Genomic DNA, 19,356 nt, shown 5'->3' with positions numbered 1-19,356 from the left:
AAGTTGGAACCAACTTGAGGTGTGCAACAACTACAAACAACCGGATATGAAGCTGGCTAGAGATAATAAGGATATATAGTATTATGGAATAGGGAGACAGTATGTGGGACTCTGGGTTATGATACGGATGCCAGCCATTGCTAGGACTCTTTTTCCTTCCTTTGCTCTTGAATGGAGATGTATTTTGCTTTATTTATGGCAATATTTCTATCCTGCCCTTTATCCTGAGATTTCAGTACGATAAAACAAATCTAATACATGTAAAGAAGAGCTGGCATGGTGCTGTGGTTGAGTGTTGGACTAAGACTCTGGAGACCAGGGTTCGAATCCCAGCCTATGCATCCTGGAGACCAGGTTCAATCCCAGGCTGCTAGACTTTGCACCAGGGTTCGAATCCCAGCCTGACTATGACTCTGAGACCAGGGTTCGAACCCAGCCATGTGACTCTGGAGACCAGGTTCGAATCCCAGCCTATGACTCTGGAGACCAGAGTTCAAATCCCAGCCTGACTATGACTCTGCAGACCAGGGTTCGAATCCCAGCCTATGATGTTTATCACACTATGCTCTTAAGAGGTACTATTCCAGTGTGACTCCTCTAGCAGCGCTCCTGTTGCATGCGGGATTGGCAGTTTTAAGGAGCTGAACTTCTCTGCCTGAGATTCTAAATACCCCTCCTTAAAACTGCCAATCCCACAGGCAACAGGAGGCAGCTAGAGGAATCACACTGGAATAGTACCCTTTTAAGAGCATAGTGTGATAAACATCTATGACTCTGGAGACCAGAGTTCAAATCCCGGGCTGACTATGACTCTGCATAGCCATGTAAACCCACGGTTGACCATGGGCAAGTCGCACTTTCTCACCCTTAGAGGTCACCCAGAGCAAACCCACTCTGAAGAAAACTGCCAAGAAAACCCCATGATAGCCATCACCTGGAGCAGATTTAATTTCCCACCAATGTAGAAGTCACCGGATGCTACTGAGTTGGGTTTGGTGAACAGTCAGAGTATGTAGCATTTTATTTTGGGGAATCACTTACAAAGCATCCTTTTAATTTCATTAGAGAACGAAATACAATAAAAAGAAAGCCAAGCAATGAAAGCCTCTCCTTGTATTTTATTTTTAATCAGGTAATGTGGCATGAATGCAATCAGCCCAACAAATTAAGTCTGGAATATTCAACCAGAGGATTAACATAAATGGATTTATCTTGGGACGGCATCCAGGGGATGTGTTTCGCTGCAGAGGAACGTTTCCAGGCTCTGGTCCGGAGGGGAGAGGCAGGCGATAAGGAACTGAAGCATGAGACGTCCAGGTGGGTCTCCTGCGAGGTGCGGTTCCTTGGCCAGGGGTCCAACCATGCTGAACTTTGGGCCTTTCACACTACACAATATAGTGCGACAAGCCAATTCAAGACCATGGCTCCATCCCGTGGGATCCTAAGAGTAGCATCCAAGTAAGGATGAGAGACAAGTAAATATGGAGACTGAAGCATTGAAGAAGTGAGAAGGTCCAGGTGGGTCTCCTGTCGAGGTGTGGTTCCTTGGCCAGGGTCCAACCATGCTGAATTTTGGGCCTTTCACACTACACAAATATAGTGCGACAATTCCAGTTCAATGACCATGGCTCCATCCCGTGGGATCCTAAGAGTAGCATCCAAGTGAGGATGAGAGACAATAAATATGGAGGTTGAAGTGTTGAAGAAGTGGAGAAGGTCCAGGTGTGTCTCCTGCCAAGGTGTGTTCCTTGGCCAGGGTCCAACCATGCTGAACTTTGGGCCTTCACACACTACACAAATATAGTGCGACAATTCCAATTCAATGACCATGGCCTCCATCCCGTGGGATCCTCAAGAGTAGCATCCAAGTGAAGGAGGAGAGACAAGTAGTATGGAGGTTGAAGTGTTGAAGAAGTGGAGACGGTCCAGGTGGGTCTGGTCCAGGTGGGTCTGCTGAGGTGTGGTTCCTTGGCAAGGTGTCCAACCTTATTGAACTTTGTACCTTTCACACTACATAAATATAGTGTGGCGATTCCACTTCAACTCCCATAGCTCCATCCCAAGAGATCCTAAGAACGTTATGCAGGTGAGGATGAGAGGCAGATGAATAAGGAGGTTGAAGAAGTGGAGAAGGTCCAGGTGGGTCTCCTGTCGAGGTGCGGTTCCTTGGCCAGGTGTCCAAAAATGCTGAACTTTGGGCCTTTCACACTACAGAAATATAGTGTGACAATTCCAATTCAACAGCCATGGCTCCATCCCGTGGGATCCCAAAATTGGCATTTTAGGGATGAGTACTTAGAATTAGAGCTCCAACGTGGCGTAGAGATTTGAGCATCCATGGATTTTGATATCCACGGTGGATCCTGGGACCAAACCTAAGTGGATACCAAGGACCCACTGTGTATATAAAACAGAAATGGATATTAAAAGCCTGGCATGACACTTTCAAGCACTGTTTATTCTAGTTGTAGAATCGGAGGGGTCCGAATGTCAGAATTTTTGAATGAAGAATATAATGAAGATGAGCTTTCCCTTTAAAATGATGGTTGTTTCCGACTCGGTTTAATGTATGCCGTCTCTCTCTCTCTAATAGTTACATAGGAAGACTCCTACACTTAGGATGGAGATATGTATTTCTTCCAAACGTAGAAAGCCAGTCCTGTTGGGTTGGGGAGCTCTCTTGTTTCTTTTTTCCTACCTTGACGATGCTGCGACACTGGAAAGAAAGCAGAAAGGACGCTCCAAGTTGTGAAGCCATCTTGCTCTAGGCATTTCATGAAGCATCACAAGCCATTGTTTTAAGAAAAGGAAATAAGTTATTTGCAGGAAGCACTGCAGAGCTACCAAAAAAAGAGGCTTGCTTCTTTTATTTTCATTTTTCCTAACGTAGACGTTTGTCCACTTAAAATAATAATAATTATTAGAGTAAAAATGATCTATTCATAGGTGAGGAAAATGCCACGTTCGTCCCCATTCCTAAATGTCTCACTCCAGGAAACTATGGGTTGGGTCTTCATAGGTTGACCATAAGTCTCAGTATTGTGGCAAATCTTTGGCAAGTCCTTTTCCCCGCAGGTGGAAGAGATGCTCAAAATGGAGGATCTGAGGATTTTGTCCCCCCACGATGGTTTTTCCTTGTTAGGGCCTGTCAAAAGAAATGGGCGGAAAGAGAGGTTATTTTGCAGAACCAATGAATACATCCATCTGAGTCAAGTCTCTGAAATCCTCCAAAATCCATGGAGGGCCGAAAGAGTCCCATCTTTGCTTTCGGATGGTTTGGTCTACACCAACTTTGTTTAATGCACCAATGTTTTAAAAACATTATGCTTAAAATGACCTCCAAGCGATGCTTATCCAAAACACAAGTGGATCGTGTTGTGACTTGGGTCCCGTCTCCAAGATACCTCATTATGTCTATGAAAACATTCCCAAATCCAATAAAACCCAAAATCTGAAACACTTCTAGTTCCAAATTTTTTGAATCAGGGAGAATCAACTGTGTCTTCCTATTCCTCATATAATTTCAACTAAATTCTGTACAAAGCCAGCAGTTCCTTTTACAGAAAAGAGCCATTTCTGGGCAGTTTCTTGCACCGAAAGCAAGATTCTGGCATTTTCTAGGTAGAAATGGTCTTTTCTGTGCAGAACTTGCTGAACATGGCAAACATTTGTATGTTCTGTTCTGTGCATGGAAATCCTCATGCACATTTTTTGCAGGATATACCCTGAAACGTGAAGGCTCTCCCTGCCTAACCTTCTTCTTTTCAAGGTTTTCTGACATTAAAAAAAGCAGTTTTTCAAGCGCTTCTCCCCCCAATCCTTGGAAATATTCTTTCCATACTTGCAATTGGGAAAAGAGGAGAAAGGTATGTGCCAGCGTCCCGCTCTGCCTGACCCTGGCATGCCCTTGCGTTCTGGACAGCCTCCGTAATTGGAGAAAACCCACCCAGGCTCAGGTTGCAGAGAAAAGGGAATATGGAGAACTGACCTCATGAGCCTCCTATGCCACCCTAACACCCGCCTGGCCAAGTACTTACGAGTACCTGCCCGACACCTTCTTCACGATGATAATGATGATCCCAGTGGCGACACCAATTGCGACAATGATGCCAATGATAATCCCAGCCATGGTGGCCGTTTCCAGACCATCTGAAAGGGAATTGGAGAAGCATAAGTTTGGAAGAGACCTCAAGGGCCGTCCAATCCAACCCCATTCTGCCACAATCCAAGCACTGGCCATCCAGCCTCTGTTTGAAAACCTCCAAAGAAAGAGACTCCACCACACTCCAGGGACCTTATCACACACATTATTTACACCGTTATGGGAATGGGAAGGGGACGCTCAGGGCTGCGCGCAACTGGGAAAAAAGGGATTTTATTGCAAAGCAAATTGTTGTCAAAATGGCCCCGTTTCGTCCCCCGGCACCAAGTCGTCTCCATTCAGTGTTGAGGGGCGCCATCTTGCTCGGTTGGAAGACTTCCGAACCGAACATTTAATGCTTATCAGCACTGAATGGGGACGGCTTGGCGCCGCGGAACGGAATGGGGCCATTTTGAGGATGATTTGCTGTGCTTTAAAATCCGTTTCCCCCCAGTCGCGTGTGGCCCAAAGAGTCCCATTCCCATAATGGGGAAAATAATGTGTGCGATAAGCTTCGAGGTCAACATCTTCCACCATCAAACAGCTCTTACCATCAGCAAGTTCCTCCTAATATTGAGGTGGAATCTCTTTTCCTGGAGATTGCATCCATTGCTCCGGGTCCTATTCTCTGGAGCAGCAGAAAACAAGCTCACTCCCTCCTCAGTATGACCTCCCTTCAAATATTTAAACAGGGCTCTCGTATCACCTCTTAACCTCCTCTTCTCCAGGCTAAACATCCCCAGCTCCCTACGTTGCTCCTCATAGGGCTTCATGGTTTCCAGACCTTCCACCATTTTGCTCTCCCTCCTCTGTACATGCGCCGGCTTCTCCACAACCCACTTGAATTGTGGTGGCCAAAAATGGATGCGGGTGGACTACTGACTGTTTTCTCCTCCAGCACATTTGCAGGGCCAGCTTGTCTGTGTTGTGTGCCTTCCGGTCATTTCTCACTTATGGCCATCCTAAGATGATGCTGTCATTTGAATTTCTTTGGCAAGGTTTGTTCAGAGGAGGTTTGCCATTGCCTTCCCTTGAGTCACAGAGACTTGCCCAAGGTTTTGTGGCTGAGCAGGGAATCGAACCTTGGTCTACAGAGTTGTAGTCCAACACTCAAACCACTATCCAATGCTGGTTCTCAACAAGGCATCCTCCCAGATGTATGCTGCTAGATCCATGGAAAGCTATACTTCCCCCATACACAGCCACACTATATATATATATATATATATATATATATATATATATATATATGCGCAAATATCCCCAAACACTCTCTAGGGAGTGTTGGGGGTATTTTTTGGGCATGTTTTAGCCCCTCTGGGGCCACTGCAACCATGGTCCCTCATCCTTAAATGGAGTATTTCAAATGCTGGATAAGGGAGACTCAACCTGTATATGAAAACATCCAAAAAGCCAATAAAACAATCCAAAATCTGAAACTCCTCTGGTCCCAAGCCTTTTGGATAAAGGAGGCTCAACCTGTACTTTATTAAAGTTCAGTCATTGCTAAGGAATGTGTTAGGAATGCTTTGGGCAGAAACCGCCAAAAGGTACCAGCTTTCTGCCCTGCAAATAATGAAAAAACATTCCGTTCCAGAGCAACTTTATGCCCAAACCCAGACCTCCAAGAGAAAAAACAACCCACGAATAAACCAGGCGTAGCATTTCTCCACATCTGAGCAGACCAAGAGAAGCTCACCGGGGTCTTTGTACTTAAAAGCCACCAGGAAGTTGCTTTGGAAAGAAGAAGTTATGAATTGTGGGATGATTTGAACTCAGTCTTCTGATGGAATGCCAAAAAGGATGCATTTGGAAACTTAATATGGAAACTAACACTTTCCATCATCTGGTCAGTTATTAGACTTTTTAGCAGCAAAATCGGGGGCAACAATTTGGAACTACCAGACTATAAATTATGGGAAATAGGATTGCAAGGTGGTATAGTGGTTTGAGGATTGGACTATGCCTTTAGAGACCCGGGTTCAAGTCCTGGCTTGGCCATTGAAACCCACTGGGTAACTTAGGACAAGTCACACTCTCTCAGTCTCAGAGGATGGCAATGGCAACACCGCTCTGAAGAAACATGCCAAAAAACCCCCACAATAAGTTTGTCTTAGGGTTGCCACAAGCTGGAAATAATTTGAGGGCACACAACACACCCATACACACCCATACACTATTTTTGCACTTGGAACAACAACAACAGCAACAACTTAGTTGTTGGAACTCAGTTTGCAGCAACTGAAGTAAGCTAAGGATGAAGGAGGGAGGAGGAGGGAGAAAGTGGGACTTTTTAAGAGCAATGGAAAATATGCCTCCATCCTGCACTGAAATGATACTGTATTTTTGTAGTTTCGTCTTATGGTTGCCATAAGTCGGAAACGACTTGAAGGCACACAACAACAAACATCATGGTGTTAAACAGTCTGCAATGACTTCTCCAAACAACTCCGCATCTGGCTTCTTTCCAGTCCGCACGCCAAGAGCTTTTGCCACCTCTGGAACCAGGATGGCATGCGCCACCCGCCTCTCCTCTCCAAAAGTCTCACTCATTAGCATGCCTATAGGTTCATATAAGGATTTATAGGTAACCCAAGAAAGCGACCTAAGCACTTGCCGCCTCGGTTAAATTCAGACATGACACGCGCCTTGTTTGAAAATCTACCCGGGGCCTTGGGTTTCGGTTGCTTGGAGTTGGACAAGGACCAAGGATGGGCCAAGGAGATGATAGAGCAATTTTAAGGACCTTGCTAGCTAATCCAGGCTGGTAACTGATACGATGGACCTGTTATGTAATTCTTAATTTGGGATAGGCCTGTAAACAAAATCTCAGCCGCAGGAGCCTTGCTCCAAATGCAGGGAAATCTGGCCAGAATGGTGTTTCCCGGGAACGGGAGAGAGGAATTTGCTTGCTGATTTAATTACTTAAAGAAATATCATTGCCTTTTATTAGTTTTGTTTTTACTAGACTTAAGGTGGATCATCTAAACTGTAGCGGGGCACAGCGGTTTGAGCATTGGACTGTGATTCTGGTGACCAGGGTTCGAATCCCACCTCGGTCATGAAACCCATTGGGCAAGTCACACACTCTCTCAGCCTCGGAGGATGCAATGGCAAGCCTCTCCTGAAGAAGTTTACCAAGAAAACTCCATGATAGTGTCACTAGTCACTGGAAATGTCTGGAAGGCACAAACAAACCACAACCAAAGCCTCCCAATGCATCCCTCCAGTTGTTGTTGGACTGCAAGTCCCAGCACCCCCCCCCCCAGCCAGCATCACCAGCCATGAGGAATACTGGGAGGTGCAGTCCAGCACTATGCAAGAGCTGTGTGACTCCAGTCCCATGCGGAAGACCTCTCCCAGACGCATGGCATTCAAGCAAAAGATATAAAGCATTAAACAGTGCTGATCATACCATCAGAGGGCTCTGGCACACCCGGGTCAGTCGTGTTCTCACTGTCTTCGCTGGTCGACAGGACACTGTCGGTGGTCATCACTCCCTGAATTGGGAAATCATCCGTCATCATAGGCAATTCTACACATTGGATTTGGCCTGGCCATATTGTAACTCAGACGGTGCATGTGGCCCCTGGGATTGCGGGGGCCTCCAAAGACTCACCCCCCCTTCAGATTTCATACTGTTTGTATTTTACTTTCTGGGAAGACCAACCAAATGGGCTTAAAACCAGCTTGCCAATGCAGTGGGCTACTTCCCCCATCCTTCCGGGCAACTGTAAACTGCACAAATCAGTCTGCAATAAGCCAAAACCAGAACCATGAAGGTATCTAGGAGGTTCCCACAGTTGGTGGCCGCAGTGGTGGGGCAGGAGGAGGTCCTGACATTGGTGTCAGCAGTGAGGAGAAGGAAGAGCCTCCACATTTGGTGGCTGCGGTGAGATTAGTAACTTGGCCCTCCTTGCATTTTTGCTGCCAGAGTGTGCATGCTCATGGGAATGTTCTTCTAAGAATCCTAGAATCCAAGAGTTGGAAGAGACCCCAAGGGCCATCCAAGTCAACCCTATTCTGCCATGCAGGAAGACACCATCCAAGCCCTCCTTGGGACAGATGTCCATCCAGCTTCTGTTTAAAGGCCTCCACAGTGTGTTCCACTATAAAATAGCTCTTACTGTCAGGAAGGTCCTCCTAATATTTAAGTGGAGTCTCTTTTCCTCTAGCTAAAAATTAAAAATGAAATGCACAGATATAGGACTGGGGACACCTGGCTGAATGAAACTACAGTGCTTCCTCGGGTTACGAAATTAATTCGTTCCGCGGCCGCTTTCGTAACCCGAAAAGCCTTCATAAGCCGAAATGCCATAGGCGCTAATGGGGAAAAGCCGCGATTCCGTGTGAAATAGCGCCGAAAAGCACCAAAAATTTTTTCGTAACCCGAAAAAACATTCGTAACCCGGAACAATTATTTCCTATGGGATTTTTTCGTATCCCGGAAATTTCGTAACCTGGGTATTTCGCATCCCGAGGTACCACTGTACATGTGAAAGAGACCTAGGAGTCAAAGTAGACCACAAGTTGAACATGAGTCAACAGTGCAATGTGGCAGCTAAAAAGGCCAATGCGATTTTAGGCTGCATCAATAGAAGTATAGTGTCTAGATCAAGGGAAGTAATAGTGCCACTGTATTCTGCTCTGGTCAGGCCCCACCTGGAATATTGTGTCCAGTTCTGGGCAAAACAATTCAAAAAGGACATTGAGAAACTGGAGCCATGTGTCCAAAGGAGGGCAACTAAAATGGTGAAGGGTCTGGAAGCCATGCCCTATGAGGAACGCCTTAGGGAGCTGGGGATGTTTAGCCTGGAGAAGAGAAAGTTAAGAGGTGATATGATAGCCCTAAGTATTTGAAGGGATCACATGCAGAGGAGGGAGCAAGCTTGTTTTCTGTTGCTCCAGAGAAAAGGAGACAATGCAGCAATGGATGCAAGCTCCAGGAAAAGAGATTCCAGCTCAACATTAGGAGGAAATTCCTGAGAGTAAGGGCTGTTTGACAGTGGAAGACACTCCTTCCTCTGAGATTTTGGTGGATTCTCCCTCCTTAGAGGTTTTTTTAACAGGGGCTGGATGGCCATCTGTCAATGGGGATGCTTTGACTGAGAGTTCCTGCATGGCAGAATGGAGTTGGACTGGATGGCCCTTGCGGTCCCTTCCAACTCTACGATTCTATGATTCTAGCTTCCATCACTTGCTCCATTGTGCCCTATTCTCTGGAGCAGCAGAAAACAAGCTTCCTCCACCCTCATTATGACACCCCTTCAAATATTTCAACAGGGCCATCATGTCACCTTGTAACCTTAACTTAACTTCATGGTTTACCAAAATAACCTTGCTGGCTTGGGATACTTAGCATGGTGAGACAGTCAGCCCAGGCAGCAATCTTTCTTGGGCTAGGCCTGGATTAGAGCAATACTCACCTCCGTCGGTGCTTCTGAAACCAGACTGTCACTGAGATCAGCAGTGGCTGCTTCATCTTCCAGGACAGGTGTGCTTGCTGGAAAAACCACAACAAAATCAGGGTGAGACTCGAATAGGGTTGCCAATCCAGGATTATTCCAGGCCCAGAGGTTTCCAGGGACAGACTCATGAGACCTAAAGACAGCTCTAGGTGGTGACATTAAGCATTATGTGTTTAATACCAACCACAGTTGTTCACGGCGTGTCATTCAGATATAGAGACTTATGGGGACAGTCGCTTTAGCAAAGAGTTCTGTCGTAATTTGCAGACAGGAAAAGTATGCTCTGTCTGAAAAATAAGGCAGAACTCTTTGCTAAAGCGACTGTTCCCAGATCAAGGTGAAATTAAGGAATGTTATTCCTTCTTGCTGACTATGGGATACGGGATACGAACATTCAAGCTAGCCTACTTTGCTTCTATACCATAGGATGCAGCCATGGCAATTAAAGCATCATGAGAGCGATTGATCTGGGTAGTGTAGACAACACTCAATGGAGGCTCAGTGGTGTGCCCCATGTCAGTGAATACACTCCACGTTTAGACTTTAGAGGAGTTATCCAAGCTGCCGAACCAGGATCAATATAGGTTTAGCACCTGGGATAGTTTCTTTAAAGCAGAGCGGGCAAAGTACCGCCTGCAGGACATATGTGCCCGCCAGAGCTGGGTTTATGGCCACCTAAGTATTTCTTTCCAAATAATTTGGGGGGGGGGTTTGCTCTGGAATACCCAAAAATAATCATTTCAAAGCAAAATGTTTGGTCTCCAAAGGCTCTCTAGTGGCCCAGGAAAGCTCCAAATCATGTCCCCATATCCCCTAAAGAGTGTCTTGGGGCACCTGGGGGCAAAATGAATGGATTTTTGTTTGCGGGAGCAGGCGTGGTCATAGAATCACCAAATCCTGGAATTGGAAGGGATCCCAAGGGTCATCCAATCCAACCCCATTTTGCCATGCAGGAACGCACAACCAAAGCACTCCCAAGAGATGGCCATCCAACCTCTGTGAAAAAACCTCCATAGGAGGAGGCTGCCTTAGGCAGCGCCTTCCACTGTTGAACAGCTCTTGACGTCAGGAAGGTGGCATCTCTTTCTCCCTAGTTTGGATTCATTGCTCTGGGTTCTAGTCTGGAGCCTCAGAAAACAAGGCCACTCCATCTCCGGTGAGAGGCGTGATCCTCCAATGTCTTGCAGCCCTTACTTTCCCACTGCTCTAATGCTATCCAAAAACCCAGCATGGATTCACTGCGAAAGTAGACATGGGACCCCAACAGCTTCTGCTGAATGTTCCCCCCTCCCAAAAAAAAAATATAGTCTGAGAAATTCCAGCTGAGTGCTATGACTAAACCTGATAGTCTGGAATTTTCTCCATTGACCAGGTGTCCTCGCCCTATGATTAAAACCTTGCATCATTTCCTTTGCTCATCTCTTTCTTTTCCGTCTCTCTCCACCATTCAAAGGTTACCGAACAGAAGCCTTTCGGCCGGACACCTTTCTTATCCTGAAATGATGCACAGAGTGTTGAGTGATGTATGAATCCAATGAACTCTTGCAGCCCGGAAACCATTTGCAATGGAGCAGACACGCCCCAATGGGCCCATTGCAATGCATTATTGAAAGGAAAGGCGCGGACGAAGAGAGGGGCTTTCATACAAAACAGCAGGTCTGCAATCTTTAAAAAGCTGCTTAACACTGTCTGGTTTATTTTGTGCACACCAGAGGTTCTTGTGGCTGACCGCACAAAATTGGCCTGAATTCACATTTTGCTTTCTGTTTGTTTAAGCTGCTTGCAGCAGTGGGCTTTTGCTTTCCTGTGGCTTGAGGAAAGGGGCATTTGGGGACTAGCCGTCTATATACGTGAAATGTGAGGATTTGCTGTGGAAGGGAGTTCCAGAGGCCAGAAGCATCCACCAAGAAGATCCTTTCTCATGTCCTCCCAAACATGGTGTTTTGAAGCGTGGCGCCATGCTTCAAAGATCTTAAAGCTGAGGCATGCTCATATAGGGAGATAGGGCCTGAACAGACAGGCCAAAATAAAGCTGCTTTGGGTCACTTTGGAGGTATGCTGTTTAAATGATGCATGCGTCCAAAGAGGCCAGAAGATGCGCCAAAGCTGCGTTCTAGTCCTTAGGACTGGAGCATGGCTTTGGCATAGCTTTTGGACTCTTAGGACGCATGCACCATTTAAACAGCAAACCTCCAAAGTGACCTGAAGCAGCTTTATTTTGGCCTGTCTCTTTGGGGCCATAGTCTGTCTGTCTGTCTTTCTTTCTTTCTTTTGAAATATTTTTATTAAACATTTTGGCACATAGAAACCCTAACCCAATTCATCCAAATGCATACAGATTCATACCAACATCCTCAGACAAATATTAGTATAAAGCGATATACTTACCATCCGCTCAAACCATAAAAGATTGCTATCGACTGTCCCCCAAATTTCAAAATCGCTCTACTATCATTGCATTTCTAACCCAACAATTCTAACACTTGCGATCCAACTCCAAGGAGATGGTCTTCTAAACGCACTGGACGCAAGCAATGCGTATGTTTAATCCTTTTAATTATATTTGTTGATTTGATACCGGTGTGTTTTTGCGGTTTATATATCGGTGTTTTATTTATAGAATGTAGACGCTTATGATTGTATGTGTTTGGATTGTAATATTTTTTGTTAAATGAAACTATATGTTTTATTTATTCCTACCCACCCCATAAATTTATTTCTGTCTCCAAGGGGGTTCGGAAGAGGCTTGAGCAGAAGGTCATGCTGCTTCCTCCCAACAGTTAAAGGGAAAGAGATGATCTTACGGCGCACCGCCAGGATTCCCCAGGAGTGGAACCAGATCATGAAATATTGAAGGAAAATCTTCCGTCCCGCTTGGAGCATCAAATATTTAATGGACGGGGGGAAAAATCCACCCACTGAAGCTTAGAGACTGACCAAGAAGAAATGCACTTAATTTTTTATCTTTTACGTTGATGAATTTTTGCTGGCGATGCAGATCCTCAGAGAAAGTGCTTTGTGAACTTACTCCGTCGGTACCTCCCAGATTGCTGCAAAGATGTTGCTAATTTTGATAGGTTTTATGCTTATGCTCAGCACAAAAATATATACTACAGGTATATCTACATGGTAGAAATAATGCAGTTTTACACGCCACTTTAACTACCATGGCTCCATCCGAAAGAATCATTGGAATTGTAGTTTTGTGAGGCACGGATAGAAAAGGCTGGAGAGCTTGCAAAACTAAAAATCCCTGGAGTCTATAGGATGGAGCTACAGCACTTAAAGTGGTGTCAAAACTGCATTATTTCTACCATGTAGATGCATCCAGAGATGCATTTCAAGGCCTAAATTTGACATGATGGTCACAGAGTGCAACCATGCTCTAAGATCTATGGAAGAAGGCTTCTCTCCTGGTGCCAGTTGAGGATACAGGAGAAGACCTTCACAGTAGATGTTCCAAAATTGTGGAATTCCCTTTGGACCCATGTCTATGCTGGAAGTAAAAAAAACCTTTTTTATTTAAGGAGGAAAAGAGAAACGGGACCCAATGGACATCTTCTGGAAAGGGAGTTCCATAACCTAGGACACTGGTGGCAAACCTATGGCACGGGTGTCAGATGGGGCACTCAGAGCCCTCTGTGGGCATGTGCGCCATCGCCTCAGCACAGAGTTCACCAGACTTTGTTACTAGAAATCCAGAGGAATACAGCACTTTGCGATAAATAAGCGGGCGTTGGGTTGCAGTTTGGGTACTTGGTCTCTAAAAGGTTTGCCATCACTGACCTAGGACCATCCACCAAGAAGACCATTAAGTTTATCACACAGGGCTCCTGGCACGCAAATGGAATGGTACAAAGGGGGCCGGGAAGGGAACAGAATGGGCTGGGGACGCATTTTACTGCACACCAGATTGCCGCCAGAAGTCCCCATTCCCCAAATTGCCTCCTCTGGGACGGATGGGAACGGAACGGGGACTTCCGGTACTGACGGCGTTCTGGTGTGTGGTAAAATGCACCCCCCGCCCGTTCCATTTCCTTCCCGGCCCCTTTTGTACAGTTCCATTTGCGTGCCAGGAGCCCTGTGCGATAAACGTACATCTCTCATATTCTCACCAAAAGTACCTTTGATGGTGGTGGGACTGCAAAAAGCCTTCCCTCAAAGACCTTAAAATCCTCAAAGTAGAGGAAGGGACGGCCTTTCAAACAGACTGATCTCCACTTAATGCCAAAAATGAAAGCGAATCCACAATACCCTGAGGACTATTGGCTCCTCTTTTTTTTGGAATAACCTATTAGTCCAAACTGATCTTGTAGCACCTTTCAGACTATTGCTAGCATGAGCTTTGCTAGTCATCCAAGGAAGCAGACTCAAGTCTAGGAAAGCTCATGCTACCAACATCTCTCACTTAGTCTCAAAGGGCCTACAAGATTTTGCTCATGGCTTTTGCATATTGATTTTGCAGACTAACACAGCAATGTCTTTTCATTATGACTCTAAGCTATGGTCTGAGCCATTGGATCAACTGGATTTACCTCCCTGTTGACTCACCATTTAAAGAATGGATGCAATGGGCCTACACTAGTAGGGACTAACCAACCAAGAATCCAGCCATACAATTGCACATTCTTGGACGGTGTGTAACTCTTTGTCATTGCACTTGGGTCAAACCAGTCGATTCTCTGGAATTGCAGAAACAACACTGTGCTTTATCTCCCATTGCACAAGAGACCCAAGGCTGGCACAAGGGTCCGATATACCATCAGTTGTGCAAGGTTAGTATGCACCAGGACAGGAGTGTGTAACACGACAGCTGTGCAACTACGTGTTTGCAAATTTCGCACAATGCTTGCAAAGCAACGAAAAGGAGGGCGGTGGAGATAACGGCATTCCTGAACACTGAACGTAGCCAGGTTTCCCAACACAGACAGAAGAAGAGAGGAGAATATATTACATTCCTTTCTGAGTCAGTGCAAGGAAGTGTTTGCATGAATGCGCATAGCTACGCAACTATATTTTTGAGAAAGGCAAGGGTAGAAGTTAAAAATGTTAGAAAATACGTCTGTCTTTGGCTAGACATCTGAGAAACCAGGCTGGAAATCTACCAGGCATTTTCCTTATTAATTTGCATGCCTTCTTCTCCTCCTGTTGGCTTCCTGCCTCCTTCCCTCCTTCTCCTAACAAGGCTTTTTATCATGCCGAGAAGAACAAAAACAGAGACAACGGTGAGATTTCCAGCTGGGAGTTAGAGCTACTTTGAACTGGAGATGCGTTCACACCAACTGCGGATTCCCAGTGGGAAAGGATTTATAAATTCGATATCTTTCCAAATACGGCTATTTATGGGATGATTTGTGATTGCGGTTTGATTGCCTTCCATTTGTGTTTGGCATTGTTTGATATTCTTTTGTGAAGTTATGAGAAATATCATGGATGCCCCCCCGGATTGGCTTTCGGTTAACCTTCCGATTTTCTCTGTGTTAAAAAGTTCATAGAGTTGGAAGAGATCCCAAGGGTCATCCAGTCCAACCCTCCGCCACGCTGGAAGACACAATCACTGTGCTTGGGGAAACTACATCTTTTGCACTACAGCTCCCAGGGTTCCTCAGCCACGGTCCAAAACAGACAGAGTTAAGGTTGCCATTTCTCAGGAGGGTCTCTAGTTCAGTGATTCCCAAATGTTGGCCCTCCAGATGTTTTGGATTTCAGGTCCCTGGATGTTGGCCAAGCTGGTTAAGGCTTCTGGGAGCTGAAGTACAAAACATCTCTGGAGGTATAAAGTTTGGGGACCACTTCTCTAGTTTAGGTGGGCCATCTCCGGATGAGAGGCAAGAGTGGAAATACTCCAGCCAAAGGAGAAAAGGGCCGAGAGAAAACCTCCAGCTCAGCTAGCAGAAGAGCAGCTTGCTACAATTTGCAAGGCTTCATTGATTTCTGGCTGCAACTTGCAAAGACTGTCCATGGATAGGTTTTTTGGGCTATGCGGCCATGTCCTGACGTCTCGCCGGCACCTTCAGATTCTCTGAAGATGCCAACCACAGATGCTGGCAAAACTCTTCTAAGACATAGCCACATAGCCCCAAAACACCCACAAAAAACTATGGATGTCGGCCATAAAAGCCTCCGACTTCACACTATCCATGGAGTCCGATTATTTACTTAGCTTCCTTCTTCCCTTCCATTTGTTGCAGTGCCAGGGCTCACCTTCTGCTCTGCTTTGCATCCATCTACTGGCTAGAAACAAGTCGGCTAGATTAAAAATGCTCCTAATCCTAGCTCCTTAAATAGTTGAGAAGCAATAATCCTCTCATTCCACCTTGATCAAGGAACATCTCCTTTAGCGAAAATGTCCATCTTGATTTTTTTGTGTTGGTGGGTGTTGGCACGACAAGTTGTGAGCAGCTGGAGGTAGGACCGGATGAATCACGCTGCCTGATATCAACAGGGACTTTCCCCAGGTCTCAGGCTTTGACCCAGAAACCTCAGGGCCTGGGAGGATCCTGAACTCGCAACCCTAGACGGAGTAATGTTTCCAAGCTGCAAAAAGGGACCTGGCGATGTGCCACCTGCCCTTTCAGTGCTCAGGGCATGGTTGACGTCAACCATGCCTCTTGCCCTTTCCTGTGCAACAACTGGCACAAAGCACATGGGATGAAAAGGGCTGGGATACTAATGGTTGGCTTGGATCGATCAGGCTGCTTGAAGTGCAAAGGATAAACTTGGGGACTGGTGTTGCTGTGTGCCTTGTAGTTGTTCCTGACTTATGGTGACTCTAAGGAGAACCTATCCTGGGGTTTTCTTGGTGAGGTTTGTTCCAAGGAGGTTTGCCATTGCCTTTCCCTGAGGCTGAGAGAGTGCCACTTAGTGGGTTTCTATGGCCAAGCTGGCAATCAAACCCTGGTTTCCAGAGTCACTGCCCAACACTCAAACTGTGACACCAACCTCCTTCAATAAAAAACAACTCCAAATCAACCCATGCAATTTTTCAAACTAAAACAAGCTGAAGAGAAACCCTTCTCCATTTCCTTTCTGCTCATTCGCAAACCATGGAGAAGTTTTTTCTTACCTTCCTCCGCCAAAGCGCAGAACGATAAACTCCCTAATAAGAAAAGGAGAAGCGGCGTTTTCATCAACATCTTGAGTTGTTCTTGGCGTCGTTTTCTGCTTTAAAAATCCAGACCGGAGTAATCCGGCAATGCCTCCAAAAGTCGGGTTTTGCAAAAGTTTTAGTTTAGCAAAAAGTTTGGTTTTCTGAAACTTTCTGCTTTTGCAAAAGTGTGTTTGGTTTCTTCCAAGTCTCCCTTTCTCCTCTTTGCTGAGGTTGACAGAGGCACTTCGGTTGGGCTCTTCTCTCCCCAAAAGCCTTGACAGCAAATGCAAAAAGTCACCCACAAGAGACTCAGCACTTTCCCCCTTTTGCTGAAGAAGGCTGGGTCGGTATTCAAAGTGGTCCCCAAAGATCCCGCCCTGCTCCACTCTTTCTGGCCCACCCATCAAAACAAAAATATGATCGCTCTCGGGTTTAAAGTTACAGGATGTTTTAGAAGATGTCAGAGACCGTTTTATATATAGAGAAGTGTGGAGGAAGGATTAAGGGACGGGAGGCGAAGATGGGACGCCCGCCTTGTAAAGCCGAAGCCGGTGCCGCAGGATAATTTGGGTTATTTCTAGCCGAGCAAAGCGGCCGGTTGATTTATTTGGTGACTTTATTTGGGATTTGCTCTGGTTTCATAAACCAAATGAAGGCTTTCGGGTGGAAGAACAAGGCAGCGAGGGCAGCGACGGGAGGCAAATGTTACCTCTTTTTAGTTAAACACGGAATTTAAGACAACTAAAATGGATCAATGGGGGGAAAGTCTATAAAGAAGAAATGGGGGAAAGACTTGTTGATAGAGTTAAAAGAAAAAAATTGGGGGATTAGATTAAGATTAAGAGGTTAATCATAGCATGCTTTATGCTATATTATAAAGTTATAGTAAAATTGTGGACACAGAAGGGTAAACATTGTACAAACTTGAATTTAAAAAGAAGATATACAGAAAGGAAGACGAACAAATGGATCGGCGAAGAGGAAGTCTTTGGAAGTCTTTTAGGAATGCAAGATTTCAGTTGTCTTATTGTGTGTGTTTGTTTGCTTTTGCATGTTATGTATACAGTTATTTGTACGTTGTGTGTTCACGTATTTTTGTTTTGTCTTGGAAAATAAATAAAAAATGTTATTTTGCTATCCTTGGTCAAAATTCCTGGCATCAACAAGAGAGGATAAAAATCCTCTGAATGCTAAGGAGATTCTTGAACGTTTAGGATTCTACCTGAACAAATTTTCTAACGCTAATGGACCAATTCCCAAATATTTTGGAATATCATTTCCACCCATATAGTCATGAGAGTGATTTCCAGGCCCTTGAAAATGGCCTTTTGCAATGAAAAGGATGTGGAAATGTGTTAGTGGATTGTGACACTGCATGATATAGGATGCCAGGGTATAAAAATCTATGGAGTTTATCACATGGGAGGAATCTCTCTTAATTTCAAATGAAAAGAAAGTGGGGCCAGAATGCATTCACGTGAATTCGCTAGTTTAGTGAATTTATATGAATATGAATTGCGTTCGAACTGACTTCCCATTGCCTGAAAATAGTTTGCCATTGCCCAAAATTGCGTATGATCACCTCTCACGCAATAACACGAAACCCCATGGTTGCATTTGGACTGATTTCACATTGCCTGAAATTGCATGTGGTAGTCTATCACGCAATAACGTTAAACCCCATGAATGCGTTTGGATTGCCATTGGATTATACCTCCAATTTCCCTTGTCTGATACCATCCTATGAAAACTTCCTTTCTCTTGTTTGGGCTGAATGGTCATTCATGCTCAGCCCCACCACATCCCCGAAAATGTTTGGGTCAGAAACATGTGAAAACATGGCAACGTGTTTTGTCTCTTCCCCAAACGTCTTCCGCTTCCTTCTCCCTTTCCTAGCTCTTGTTTAGCCTCACGGACACCTTGCCAGGCTGAATAAAAAGGCAAAAAGACTGAACCGTTCAGTTCCTCGGAGATTATATGGCCGAAACAAAACAGTGGCTTCTTTTCAAGGACTCGCCCTCCTTTTCTCCACGCTCCGACTAGGCTAAATTTGAACCTCGTGAAGGAGCGCACGGTGCCAAAAACACACACGCATCCACACAGCTTTGGGGAGTTTGCTCTTAGCAACTGGCAGCCATTTCTTCAGGGATTGGATGATTTCCTCCACCCTGGTCCTTTATTTTTCTCTTGCATGCCCAGCTTTCTGACTCCCATCTTCCTTGGGACAATACTGCAATATTGCAGACTAGGATTTTTATGGGGTTTATGGGGCTCTGTAGCCATGTTCTAGAAGAGTTTATTCCTGACGTTTCGCCAGCATCTGTGGCTGGCATGGAAGAGAGCCACGTCAGGAATAAACTCTTCTAGAACATGGCCACAGACACCCCCCCCCAAAACCCACGAAAATCTATGGATGCCAGCCATGATTGCAGACTTGGTTATGGTTATGGTTTTGAGGTCTTCAGGAGAGGATCTTACCATGGTCCCACCCATCTGGTGGGAAACTGGGAGAGGGCCTTCGCGGAGTTGGTCTTTCATTGGCAAACTCAGAGAAGCATATCACACCCATTTCTCCCCCTGTTTTGGGAAAGGGAAGGGGACACTTGGGGCCGCATGTCACTGAGAAAACGGATTTTACCGCACACCAAAGTTTCCTT

The 19,356-nt window shown here is 45.5% G+C and overlaps 1 protein-coding gene across 2 annotated transcripts; it reads right to left on the bottom strand.

The window, feature by feature from the left end:
* Nucleotides 1-1,281: 1,281 nt before the first annotated feature.
* PDPN (podoplanin) lies at nt 1,282-17,035 on the bottom strand. 2 transcript variants are annotated; one of them, XM_042477790.1, is made up of 5 exons: nt 16,676-17,035; nt 9,568-9,644; nt 7,557-7,641; nt 4,038-4,149; nt 1,282-3,145 (listed from the first exon to the last, which is right to left on the bottom strand). In XM_042477790.1, exons 1-5 carry the CDS (start codon nt 16,743-16,745, stop codon nt 3,139-3,141), a joined length of 351 nt encoding a protein of 116 aa, XP_042333724.1. In that variant the 5' UTR covers nt 16,746-17,035; the 3' UTR covers nt 1,282-3,138. The 2 variants fall into 2 exon arrangements, with proteins under 2 accessions (XP_042333724.1, XP_042333725.1); XM_042477791.1 differs by having other exon boundaries at nt 4,044-4,149.
* Nucleotides 17,036-19,356: the final 2,321 nt, after the last annotated feature.

This window comes from Sceloporus undulatus, chromosome 7 (genome assembly GCF_019175285.1).
Source record: "Sceloporus undulatus isolate JIND9_A2432 ecotype Alabama chromosome 7, SceUnd_v1.1, whole genome shotgun sequence".
Lineage (NCBI taxonomy): Eukaryota > Metazoa > Chordata > Lepidosauria > Squamata > Phrynosomatidae > Sceloporus > Sceloporus undulatus.
Note: the sequence above shows the minus strand (reverse complement) of the source record. Positions and strands in the feature narration are given on the sequence as shown.